The sequence below is a fragment of the Seriola aureovittata genome, chromosome 1, assembly GCF_021018895.1.
Source record: "Seriola aureovittata isolate HTS-2021-v1 ecotype China chromosome 1, ASM2101889v1, whole genome shotgun sequence".
NCBI lineage: Eukaryota > Metazoa > Chordata > Actinopteri > Carangiformes > Carangidae > Seriola > Seriola aureovittata.
This window is the reverse complement of record NC_079364.1, coordinates 29,124,506-29,138,124: the sequence shown is the minus strand read 5'-3', so window position 1 is coordinate 29,138,124 and position 13,619 is coordinate 29,124,506. Positions and strand designations below refer to the sequence as shown.

General features: G+C 41.2%; 1 protein-coding gene across 3 annotated transcripts in view; it reads right to left on the bottom strand.

Annotated features, from left to right (window-relative positions):
- mtss1lb (MTSS I-BAR domain containing 2b) overlaps positions 1–8,668 on the bottom strand; it is a 75,408-nt gene extending 66,740 nt beyond the window's left edge. For all 3 annotated transcript variants that reach the window (XM_056376015.1, XM_056377584.1, XM_056376828.1), the window contains exon 1: positions 7,960–8,668. In XM_056376015.1, coding sequence (XP_056231990.1) covers positions 7,960–8,046 — 87 coding nt within the window. In that variant the 5' untranslated portion in view covers positions 8,047–8,668. The remainder of the gene's footprint in view (positions 1–7,959) is intronic.
- Between the last annotated feature and the right edge of the window lie 4,951 nt (positions 8,669–13,619).

Here is a 13,619-nt window from a genome sequence, read left to right as displayed (position 1 = left end):
ATGAGGTGGAAGAGAAGCCTCAGAGCCTGGTGTCCATCGAACTCCCCTGATTTCCTTCCCCGGTGTTGATTAGATTTTCTTCCAGTTATAGAAAAACATACAGATTCAACATTCTTTCATTCATCAGTTCATAAACGAAGGCTTTCACTGTATTATACAGTGTGTATTGAGTCTATTGAGTATTTTGTTGAGCCTTTTTCATAGTGAATGCCAGGTGCTATAGTATATCTATAAAAGATAGTTGCTACCTCTATGAGGTATGGTGGCAGCAGGGTGGAGCCAGGAAAACAAGAGAGACGCTCAGATGGCAATACCTTGCAGAGTCCAAATAATCAATTGACCAAATTTCAACTCATTGAGAAAGCAATTGTGTGGTTAATCGATAATAAAGATAATCATTAATTGTATATGTTGTATATGACACTGTCTGACAGGGTTTGTGAGGATCTGCAAGGAAGATTTGGTAAAACTGCCCAAACACAGGTGTGTTTGAGTTGTAGACAACCTCCAGGGCTGAAAAATGAACGACGCTATCAGGAGTGTAAGCTAGCCACAGTTATTAAACTGGCATGCACCAAAGTCTCGGCTGCACACACGCCCCACCTCTTTGCCCATTTTTGGATTAGCCGGGAGTTAGAATCAGGCACTGCCAAGTTGGCGAGGGTAGAGCAGCCCACTTTGAGCTTCAAAACCAATCTTCAGAAACATATGGGTGCCAAGTCCATCTTTATTTACAGTCTATGATTGTAAATAACACTCTTGGTGTCATTGTAACAAAATTTCCATCATCTGTTGATGGCTGCAAGACCAATCCACTGACCAAAATGCTGACTGCACACGTTTGAAAATATTTGCGTATACAGACACCTGAAGTGGTTTAAACAGAACCACCTGCATATCCACTGGCCATGCCCATGTCTATGTTGGAGTTTATCCAGCCGCCGAGCTTTAGGAAAGCTTTAAGAAAGCTCCTTGCCAGTTGGGTTTGTGTCTGAATGCATTTTTTTATTTTTTATTATCATTTTTAAATACATACTTTTCAAGATACATTTTCAATTTTCTCACAAACACTGTGGAACTAAAGGAACAGTAACCCACAAACATGTGAGCCTGTGTGTAAAATAGTAGGCTACACACACTGTGGTGTGAAGTATGGTCATGGCCAGAGAACATAAGCAAAGCAGATGTGGCTGGCCAAAAAAAAGCCGCAGTCTTCCTGCTACCCACCGTAACTGAGCTGAAGATCTTTCTCTGAGATCTGACTCCGCACGACTGAAGAAAAAACGTCTTCTTCAAAGAAAAAATAAAGCCTCAATTTATGTCTCATATTTGTTCATGGAACAATTTAAATGTTTGTGTTCCATAGTTTTATAGCATGCTGTGAATCAATCAATGAAAAACATTCATACCACTGTTTCCACATTTCTGTCCTGCAATTCGCCTCCATACACTGATTCCAATGCAACAGCAATGAGCTAATGGCCTGCTTGATTTATCAGTCCATATATTTGGTTTTTTTTCCTTGTTGCTTTTGTTTCTCTTTTTTGTAGTACATATTTTGTTATTATTAGTTATTTTTGACTCCTTTATAATAACAAGAAATGTAGAAAATCATCACATCAGAGAAGATTCAAACAGCAAATGTTTTACTGTATAAATATCATTTCTTGTCAATCTATCTGTCTATGATCTTTTTTTCTTTAATAGTCAAAACAAATTAATCACTGAAAGCCCTTGGTAAAATCTGGCGAGGATGTGTTTTGACTGTCTGGTGTGTATTCCAACTTAAAATGGAAAATATGGATATGATTTTTTAGCCCACATAAACTACAACAACAACCACTATTTAATGCTATGCTATAAAAAGTGCACATCTTATGAGGATGACACTGGAGTAAGGTAATAAGGAAGCTGCTCATGATCTCTGTGTCAAAGACATGCACCAGTGCTATTGTAGTCCAGTTATCTCTGTGATTAGTGTTTTGTTGCAAAAATGTATTAGTGGGCAACAAAAACATGAAAAATTGTATTTCAACATCTGAATTAAATCATCGCATATTTCATGTGCATCTATTAACTACAGCCTATATCAATGCGTCTTTTGATATTTTATGCAGCGATTTAGATCCAAGCAAAAAAAAAAAGTCCTGCCCTGATGGTATACAGAGGACGGAACAGAACTAAATGTTGAAAACAGACTAAAGAGACTTTGGATTTCTCTCCTGTTTCCTCAGGGACAAAGAAATCATATTCTTCTTCTGTTGATATATATAGTGTATCTGTTGATATACTGTTTTAAAGTGCTGGTGAGGACTGTAGTGTGGCTATACTATACTGTTGAGCATGTCTGTATTACTACAATACACTGTGATTATACTGTACGATGTGTTTGTGTTGTATTTGTTTTTACTATTGGGGGTTTCCTATCAAGATTTAGATCCTTAGCTTATTCTTATTCTTCGTGATTTGTTTTGAGTTATGACCCTTCTGCCATCAGACAGAGGCTTCTGTAATGTTTCATTGCACTATTTTCTGTTCATTTTTACTGTTATGCTTTGTATGTCGTCTCTTGTCACCTTGTCACATGACCATTTTCAAAGTATTTTAAATTGCACACCTATATCTAATTGTGCTTTATACCCAATGAAGATCATTTGGCTGTGTCTGAAATCCCTCACTACTGACTTTATGGTCCGCTATATATTTGTAGTGCTGTCCGAATGTATAGTGAGAATTATTATACCCTAGTGTTCTCAATGTATCGTGGAAAAGTAATGTCACTAACCAAGCAATATATACCATCATGCATTGCACTCGTGCTGACAGAAAGAAAAACGGCGCAGAGAAAAGTCGTGTCTGAAAGTGTTTTTTCATTTTGCAGATTAGCTCACTGTACTGTACGGTCCTCTATACACAACTCCCTGGATAGTGAGAGAGTGATTTCGGACACAACCTTTGAGTCGAAACATGTTTTTGTTCTTCTATAAGGATTTTTAACTTATATAATCGTAGTGCCTCCGATTTCCTTTAGCCTTTTTTCTTTCATTCATATTCTTCTTTATTCCGTCCTCCTGCTGCTGTCAACAACATATTACCAGTATCCACTGGTCCATAGCCAGCTGAGCGTGAACATGACCTCTGCGTCTCATCATATTACCCCTCTGTGACCTGTGTGCACGCGTTGCTTTGTGTGTGCAATTCACTAGAAAGTAACGAGACATAGCCTCCAGGGCTACACATTGGCAGACAACTACATAATGCCCCCACACACACACACACACACACACACACACACACACACACAAACACACACAAACACACTGTATGAGCATATGGAAAGGTTTCATACATAAAGTATATTTTAAATACCAGACATCCTCTTTTTTGTGCATTTCTGTGCAACACAAAAGAGACCATTGCCAGTTTGCACAGACACACAAGGGGTGACTGGCTGCCTTGGGCGGAGGATCTGCTGCGAAGAGAAAGAGGAAGGGAGGACCTGAGGAGGAGCAGGATGAGGAAGAGGAAGATGATAGAGAAAGAGGAAGAAAAAGTGCTTTCTATCACAGTGTGGATCTGCTGCTGCTGGCATACAGCAAAATTTAGCTTAGCTCTTGTTGTGAACTCCTGAGCACGCATGACACCTAAAAGCGCCAAGTACCAGGCCCATTAGCAAACATGAATGTGTATAATAGTGTTTACGGAGGTTTTCCACAAACTAGGGGAACTAAAGCTAAAGCTTCTGCAATCCTTTATTTTCAAATGCTGCAAATTTTATCCTGTCTCCCACATACAGGAAAAGAAAACAGTCTTGATTTTAGAGTTTATTGATTATTCCTGTGGGAACTGAAGTCAGCTGTTTGGAAGAAGAAGAGCACATCTCTAGACGTCTGAATGCTCAGGAAATATTTCAGATTTAAGATCAGTTAGGCCACAAAATAAAGGTATGATATTAATGGCTAAGACATAGATGACTGTTAGCATTTATTCTATGTCAGGATAAACTTGACACAGAATGTCAGTGTTGTTTTTCGAGTGCTTCCAAAACCATGTCTTTAATATGTCTTTAAATATGCCCTATTTACAAAAAGCCATTTGATTTGATTTGATTCACTTTTAGGGCTGAAACTCTGAAACTATTTCCATATGAGTTAACCTGTAGATTATTTTTCTCAGTCTATTAATTTACATCTTGTCTGTAAATTGCTATAAAACAGTGAAAAATAAAGATCACAATTTCCCAAATCCCAAGGTCACTTCCTGCAATTAAATAGAACAAAAGTATACACAGTATACAGTATCAATGATCTCAAACTATTGATTTGATAACTTAATAACAGTCACATCCCGGATGTGTTATTGATACACAGCAGCCAAACTATACAGAAAGTGTGAAGTGCACTAATCATGCATTGGGATTTTCAAGATGTCTGCTCTGCACTGACTGTTTGACTGCATCCACTTAATAAACCCAGCTGTCAAAACCAGCCTGTTCCCAAGATCCAATGAAGAAAAATTATTAATCCATTTCTTTCTTCTGACAAATGGCTTCGTCTTTAGTGAGCTAGAAACACTGATTAAAGCCACATTGTTTCCCGTCAGAGTGAGTTCCAGGGCTGACGACACAGTGATTCTCACCCACTCACTGACATTCATTCATTGCCTCCTTGGGGACTGAGGAATTCATCCACTCCAGACTGGGGCAATCTTTTTTTTTTTTTTTTTTTGGTCCAGGTTGTAGTGACCCATATATTTCAGAGTGAGCTGGATAACATAAACAGGAGGACCATTAGAACCCAGATGAATAATAGATGAATACAGAGACAGTGTAAGAGAAGGATGAGCGGGGAGAAGTCTTTAAAGTGGTATTCTTTGAACGCTGATCGCTCCGTTTCATTCTGTACTGTGTGTTTGTGTTTGAACATCAGAGACCTAAGAGAGATAAATGTTTCTAACAAATTGTTAGAAACTCACTCTTGAGGTTTTGCTGATATTGTCCTTGACCATGTTGCTCATGAAACGTATAGGCCTGGACATGACTATGCTCACAGCCATTTCTGGGAAAGTCAAAGACTCAGCTGAAACCACAGCTTTCTTAAGACTACAATGTGACAGGTCGGTCTGATGATCTTATATCACGGGCAAAGTTACTTTGGCGTATGATCGACTTTTGAGATTAATCATACAGATAGCGTCATTAAAAGGTGAGTTTGGTGTGGCGGCACATGTACCAGTTCTCCGCCTGAGGAGAACAAGAACCTCTGTCTGTCCACAGGACGAGAGACCTGCCTGCTGGAAGGAAAACATGAAGAGGGACAAGCCTTGTCTACCTGGTTAGCTCAAATTAAAATACTTATACATACCACCTCATAAATAAATATGCACTGTCCAAACAAATACTCTATATGAATTAAGCAAAAAGTGCGACACGATTTGTAAGCAGAAAACAGCCTTGTGGGTGAAGAACAGCGGCGAGCAGACAAACATCCAAAACAAGCACCAAAGTGCCAGAGAAATACAAATCACAACTTCCAGTCCGGACGTTCACAATAAAAACCAGAGCGGAAATAGGATGCAGGATTAGAGTTCTACTCAAAAAGATTTACATATGATTGCCCACCCACCTAATGTGACACCATGTTACTCGACTTTAAGACCATTATTGTAGGTTATGGGGTCATTTGACGAGAAGCACTTGAGATGTAATTTACTGTCCCAAAAGTAAAATGAACTGCAACAAACACCTTTTTAAAAAACGAGCTGATTTGATTTTGACATCTTGCAGTACCGCAGTACCTCTGTGTACCACTCACTCACCATCCTGTGATCCTCCAACTCTAATAAGGAGCGGTACAGATGCTGTGTCATAGGTGCTGATGTTGCTATGCAACCAGCCCGAATGGTTTTTCAGAGGGACGAAAATTTTCACAGGTCTGTTATCATCTCAAAATGGTTGTATTTGGCAGAATAATGATTTCCCATTAGCGCAGAACCCTCCAAACCTCCTTGGTTTATGATCTGCATAGCGGGTGCATCCCATTACACAGCTCTCAGCAGACTCTCCTCCATGTTTACCAAATACAAACGAATGAGCCGTGTGCTCTCATGCATTATGGGAAATGTAGGATCCAGTGCTTTTAGATCTTGACCCACACTAGGGACACCATCTCAGGATATTTCTGCATCTGCTGCTTCAATTTTTACCTTTATTTTTGAAAAATCTGCTGCAATCAGTCCCACAAATTTACTTTTAAATCACTGGAATAATGCTTTAAATTGCCCACAATGCTCCAGTCAATGTTCGTTCCTCTTTAGATATTTTTTATTTAGTTAATCAACAATTGCATAGTGTGCAAATGCTGAACTATTGTATTGAAATTGAATTAATTCATATATTTCTATATTCTACAGTATATTTACTATTAGAACTAGTCTTTTGTTCTGTGTATCATGTGCTTAGTATCCAGGATCAGACTTATGTGAATCCCTTTCTCCTACTCCCACATGTCTCACTAACACAACAGAAAGCCAATAATCTCTCCTCAGTGCACAGTAGGAGTGTAGCATTGGCTGTGACCTCTGCAATGGGGGTCCCACTAGTGGAAATAAAATGTGGAAGGGAAAAGCATCATCTTTAAAAAGAATGTATGTCTACATTTCATCTCTAATGGACAGCAGATTTATAGAAATCTCATGCAGAACCCCTGTCAATGATGTAGGCATGAGCAAACAACAATATTTAAAACTCTAGGGACAAAGAGAAGACATGCATCATGCATGGGAGGCAGAGCTGCATGGGCGTCTGGCAGGCAGACATATTGACAGAGACTGTTTCTGTATCATGAACCATTTGATGGACACTTTCATCCACAGCATCTTACAGCAGCAGCAGTTAGCAGTTCAGTGGGTACTGAACCACTGTGAATCCTGGCGGTCGCCGCTGTTTGGTGCCATGCTGTGGCCATCAAGCTGCAGAATCACTGACTGACAGACAGGCGGGTAGAGGAAAACAGACAGACAGAGAGACAGACAGACAAGACTGAAAAGGCATAGATGCAAGAAGGTTGGGTGTCTGACGGCTGCGCGGGTTCTCACGCCTTCATGTTTTCCTGCCAGATCAGCCTGACAGAAAATCAATGACGCTGCACTCTCATGGAGACGCACAGTCGCCACGGAAAAGAGGCGAGAACGACACAGCGAGGGTGAATATGCAGTGGTTAGTGGTCGACAGACTTTGGCTTAACTGACGATGGTGATGGTGAGGATGATGATGATGAAGCATCTCAAGCAGTCATCCACCCAGGGCCACACGTGTATGTAACGGAATGTGTCAAAGGTATTGTTGCCTGCCCGAGGTATAGGTACATTATCGGACACCAATCTCAATTTTTTGAGGCCTCTCTGAGATCTCAATTTGCCCCATAAACACATCGAGATAAATGGACTTCCTGGCACCAACCGCTCATGCAGGGCTTTTATAGGTAACCCCAGTGCTCTAACGGAAGCTATTCATTCCCACAATCTACATTATGTGCGCATCATCGCAATATTTTGCCAGACGCGTTAATAAACCTGAGGGAAAACAGCGGAATGGGAGTTTCGCGGGTGTGGTGGCTGTTTTTGCGGAGGAAAGGAGATAAATCTAGTGTTCAGTGTGTCCGACAATGGATGCATTTGCAGGCAATGCAAGGTGGTGGTGGTGGTGGTGGTGGTGGAGGGGGTTGGTGTCGCACCAACAACCCAGCGGGCCGCTGCATCACTGTCAGTAAAACAATGCTATCTGTCACATATAACCAAAATGAACCTCAGCTTATTAGTAGCCTATCCACACATTTAAACGTACACTTCAGCCCGAGACACCAGCTCCATTATGACTGGTCTGTAGGGTTAATCTCAGGGAAGCAGCACATGTGTGTAACCATGATCACGGAAACGTAAAAGAAAAAGACTTTTATTTACCTTCATGTCGTTGACAATCGCCTGGAATAGACCCCCGAGGGCCCCGCATTCCTTCTCCACGGTCTCCATGTTTGCCAAATCCACCATTCACCGGAATTTACAGAAGCGCGCACCAACTGCGCGCTACCAACACCCAGCAGAAAAAATGCAAAAATGTATTTCCACAAAATCACGACCGGGCTCCCCGGTTCCTCCTTCAAACCGGGCGGCCGGCAATAACAGGGAGGGGGTGCAGCGAGAACAGGAGGAGGAGAGGGGGTGAATAAAAGAATGATGCCGAAACAAACGGCTTGCGCTGCGGTCTCCTCCGAGCGAAGGGAAGATGGGTTGTGAGAGAGGAAAGATGGTCTTTCCCTCTCTCTCTTTCTCTCTCACTCTCTCTCTCTCTCGCTCTCTCTCTCTCGCTCTCTCTCTCTCTCTCTCTCTCTCTGTCCCCGACTCTGGGTCAGTCAGGCGGTGAGACGTTCAGAAGGTATCGGTACGACCATGCTCACCTTGGCGCAGCCAGCGCTACGCGGAGTCGGTGGGGACGCATGTGAAAGCTGTGGAGAATCGGAGCAGTGGATCCCAGTATGTGCGCGCACGCGTGTGTGTGTTTATGTCAGGGTCTGTGTCTGTGAGTTCGTGCATGCATGTGCGCGTAGGTAAAGGCAGGCTGTGATTGGCGCAGAGCCGGTGGGCTCAGCGGTGCGGGGAGAGCAGCCAGTAATACGATCCATGCAACTGCAAGGGAGTGAAAAAAGGAGGCTGGACAACTCTGGACCGCCTGTCACATGGCCACACGCACGCAGAGACACACAGTAGACCACCAAACAAAAATCAGCAGGGGGTAAATGTCAAATAGATTTAGCTATCAGAGGCCAGGGTGCAAGTCTGTGGAAATGTGCACCTGATGACTGCTATTAATCAGTTAAAAAAAATATAAATTTCATATCCTTCAGTGACCTGTAAAGATGTTATTAGCCTTTGAAAAATGTCATGGTGTTGATTTCTTATGACACACTTCTATCTGGTCTAGCCTATATGAAAAATAGACAGAGGTCACTTGGCTAAGATTCATCTGTATGACTGTCCACTGTAAATAAGTTTGACTTCTTTGCCAACTTTATTTCTTTCTTTTTAAAAAAAATATCTATCATGATGAGTTTTATCTCTGAAAATTCAATTCCTAACCTGGAGACGTGTTAGTTGGTTTGCCTAGCCCCTCACCAAGGAACCGAACATCATAACAACAGATGATACAGATATACTGGACATCTTGGTGTGACACAATGATCTACAGCAGTGGTTCTCAAAGTGGAGTCCGGGGAACCCCAAGGGGTCCTTGAGGGGGTGGGGGTTTTCCAGCAAAAAGGGGGCATCATTTATTTTCACTGAAATTTCAACACAGTGAAAGAATTTATGACTATCTTGGTCGTGGGTTTCAAACACTTTCTGTAATAAAACAATTAAGATGGGGTCCATGATCTAATTTGTGCCGGTTTAGGGGTCTTTGATGTGAAAAAAAAAACCGAGAATCATCTGTTTATAAATTATGTCACCTTTTTGCTACAGGCTACTGTTCAGAGAATCATCTACAACAATCTAATTGCATATAGTTCTTTAGATTTCCAGATTTTCTTTTACATTTACAAGTAAAATGAAATATTTTGAGTTCTAGAGAAGGTATTTTAAAAGCAAACTTTGTCACAACTTTGCCAGCTCATCCTCAAGTTCTCTCAACTCTCTTTATCCATGGAAACAGGACTGTTTCTGAAGGATAATACTAGCCCTTGAAGCAGCTGATACAGAACTATCCTGTATTAATGTCATCAGAAAGATACACCAGTGAATTCTGTCTAATGCAAACAGAGATAATGCTGGCTCAAGCTGAGTTTGGAGGACTGCAGAATGTTTACGTTCAACAGAGCAATGAATTCATGAGACGGATTTTTCGAACTGTAAAATTGATATGTAGACAGCAAGGTGCACAACTCTGTGACACTCAAGCAATGTATAGGGTGCACAGTCATTGCAATTGGAGTTTAAAACCTCACATATCTTTTCAAAAAAGCATCTAGCAATAAATCTATCGACTTTAGCCTTGGTTAAAAAGTAGCTAATAAAGCTTTATGGTCTATTATGAGAATGCTTCTCTGCAGAGTCTCATTTATGACATCACAGATGTCTTGGACATAAATGAGACTCTGCAGAGAAGCATTCTTATAATAAGACATAAAAGATGTCTAATGTGTTTTGTGCTTTTAAAGAGAATGGGAGCTGCACTCTGATTGGTTTATGTTATGCTCAAGATTAATTTAGAGACCAAGTACGATATGTTTGAACCATGCATCTGGCGCAGCAATCATTTTTCTGCTGATAAATTAGCAAACGTAGATATAGACATGCACTAAATGCAACTTGGACTGTTAAAACAGAGCCTGACCTCGAACTTGCAGAGCAATACTAGCGACTCTCTTCTACAGAGAGTAGGTAAGGTTAACTACTTTTTATCCAAGGGTAAGGTCGCTAGATTTATCGCTAGATGCTTTTTGAAAAGAAGTTGCTAAAGACACTTAGTGCAAAGACACTAAGTTGGCAACACTGCTGATTCATGCCAAATCATTTTGGAAGAGCAACGATCAACTCCAGCACTTGGTGGGCCAAACAATGTTGTAACCTTATCACATGTAACCATGTCAGTCAGTCAGCGACAGACCCGTTTATAGGGTTTGGCCCGTCTGATGAGATCTAGCCAAAAATAGCATTCTCTTTCTTTTAGCATAGTCTACTATATGTTCACTTTATTGTTTATTGTATTAGATGTGATTATTGTATATAATGTAATGCAAGTTGCAACACTGTTTAGGTCCAGAAAGACTTAAATTTCAACTACACTTACACAGTAATGCCTTCAGTGTCAAATTAAAGACATATCATCTAGTGAGTGACCCTGAGAAAATTAATTCAGCTGGTGTCACAAGAACCGCTGTTGATATCACAATGCCTGTCAGGTAGACTTATATAATTGTGTATACAGTCACAACTAACTACAAAAGGCAGTTCTCGCATGGGTAGTAATCCTTTCATTCAGTGTTTGTTGTCGAATGTGGATCTGTGTCAGTGTCCATGACAGTGTCAGAGAGTTCAACATAGTTCTGATAATATTCCGTTTTTATTCTAATATAAAACTAAGATAACAGAGTGAAGAAGAGGAAATTATACTATACAGCGCTGTATCTGCGGACAAAATGTACAGTACTTACAGAGTTATCAAGTAACTTGATAAGTGTGAGCAACCAGAATGATGTTTAAAAGGTCAAAGGTCACAGAGCCCAGGATATTCTTGTGACCACAGATGGATCATGTAAAGAGAGAAGTGCTTGGAAACTGGACAGGCACAGTGAGCGGTATGGGATCTTTTTCTTGTATCGGTTTCAGGCATTAAGACGTTATTGTCACATGATCACCTCATTTCAGAACTCGGCGTCTTGACATTATGTTTTTATTGGAACAGCCTTTGTGAAGAAGCACAGGTCGTGACCCTAAAATAAGTTCCAAATATGAAATTCCAACTTGAAAATCTGATCTACAGAACATTTTTTTGCCTTAAGATCCCTCTGAATGAATGTCGATCTTAAAAAAATGTCTCGGGCTCCAGAGAGCAGGTGAGAACAAGCATGTGACACAGTGTGTTGTGTGTATAGGGACAAGCTCATGTACACACACACACACACACACACACACACACACACACACACACACACACGCACACACACTTAATCTCATGCCAAATTGTCAGCATCCTGAGACAGATGGGCAGAGCAGAGCACACGCCCATACACTCTATATGTGAACATGTTTGTGCATTCATGTGGCTACAATGGTCCTCTATGGTGACCTTGACAGACGGAAGGATGTAATAGGTATCACATAGCCAGTGCATTCTTGTCTTTAACTAAACATCACTGTGTGTTTATGTTTGTTTTGATGGTCACATGTGGTCTGTGGTCTTGTCCTTCCTGCTTAAAGTTCTCTCACACGCTCTCTGGCTTTACACAGTAAAATTTACTGCTTCACTTGGACATGGCAGAAAACTACAGAGCACGTGTTCAGCAGCAGCGAGATCTTTCTTTGGTTCTCATTATCTCCCACGAGGCCTTTTCCTGAAAACCATCAGATCAGTGTAGAAAGTAAACATACTTCAAAGAGTCATGGAAACAGTGTGGGTGTATTAACAGCTGTGTATGGTAAAGTGACAGATTCCAGCCAGGTTAAATCAATTTGACAAGGTTTTACTGCATTCCTAACAGTGGAGCTGTGGTTTCTATTTAAAGGTGTCTTCAACACAGCTACTAGAGGGCCAGACAGTGTTGTTTGTTTGCCTTCATCCAAATGAAAACCCCTGGTTATGTTTTTCTCTCATCCTGTTGGTATTGGATCCAAAAATCTACCAGCGATCGCCCATTTTATTGTTGTCACTGTCGTGGGTAATGATTTTATGTTTAGACATCTGTGACCAGTTTTCACTATTCACAATAGGAATGTCATTTTCTACACAGTTTATGTATCTACATATTTTAACTTCTTCTTGAAGGTGTGACATGGCAATTGGTTCTTGGGTCTGCAAAAACTAAGAGTCGATAATCGCCCTTTTTCCACGGTAAATCAGCATCTGACTGTTTTCACACACAGCAGGGGGTTACAAGAATAACTGCCAAAAAGTCATGATAGGATATATATTTTACAAATTGATTTCAAAACTATATGAAAACAGTTTATCAATATTCTGGTTTATAAGAGGTTGATGAAATCTGGTAACATAGTGACATGACTAAAGAAAAAGTCCAATAGGTCAAGTTACAAGTTAACCGTTTATTTAGAGTAATCGTTTTCAACCTTTTCGAGCCCCCCCCCCCCCATTTGACTCACTCTTGAAACACATTGCAGTGACTTGCTTCACCTCGGTGCCCCAGCCCTGTTTTTAGGCCCTGCTTTTTACACAGTTGTGCACGCACAACGCTCGGAGCGTGTGTTTACGCACAAGACTTCATAGGAGTGGAAGACTGAGCAACCCTCTGCTGCAAACACACACCTTTCTGCTCTGTTTATCCCAGGGGTTACTATCATACGCGACAGCTACCAGACAAAAAACCTTGTATTACTGACCTTGTGACACTTGCTGGCGGCCAAATCTGTCAGAGCTGCTGGCACCTTGTGTTTAACAGTTGAACTGGTGAACAGATGAAGGTGTGCCGTGTGCGTGTTGGTGGTTGAATGTCTTGGTTTTCACTTCGGCACCCATGTGAATGGGTTAGAGCAGGCACACCATGCACGTCTCACACCTCGCGGCTGCATCGCATAATGTAGAGGTTTGTCATCTGTTTGTTTGGTGGTTTATGGTGTACAGGTAGATTGGAGGATGAGGATTGTTGACTCAGTCTCAAAAATGTTTTTGCTTCATCCACCTCCATCTTCAGGTGCTCACACTCTCCTGTTCAGAGATTACAAGTCAACATACCCGCATAACAGTTTGTCAGGGTTTGCACCCAGTCACAAAGGTAAGTCATATTACCTTTGTGAGGCAGTGGCATGTGCTGGCATGGAGCATAAAGGCTCTTTGAGTTGTGTGGTCGGCCTCAGAAACTGTGTGGATCACTGCTCTGTGATGCAGTGATGCT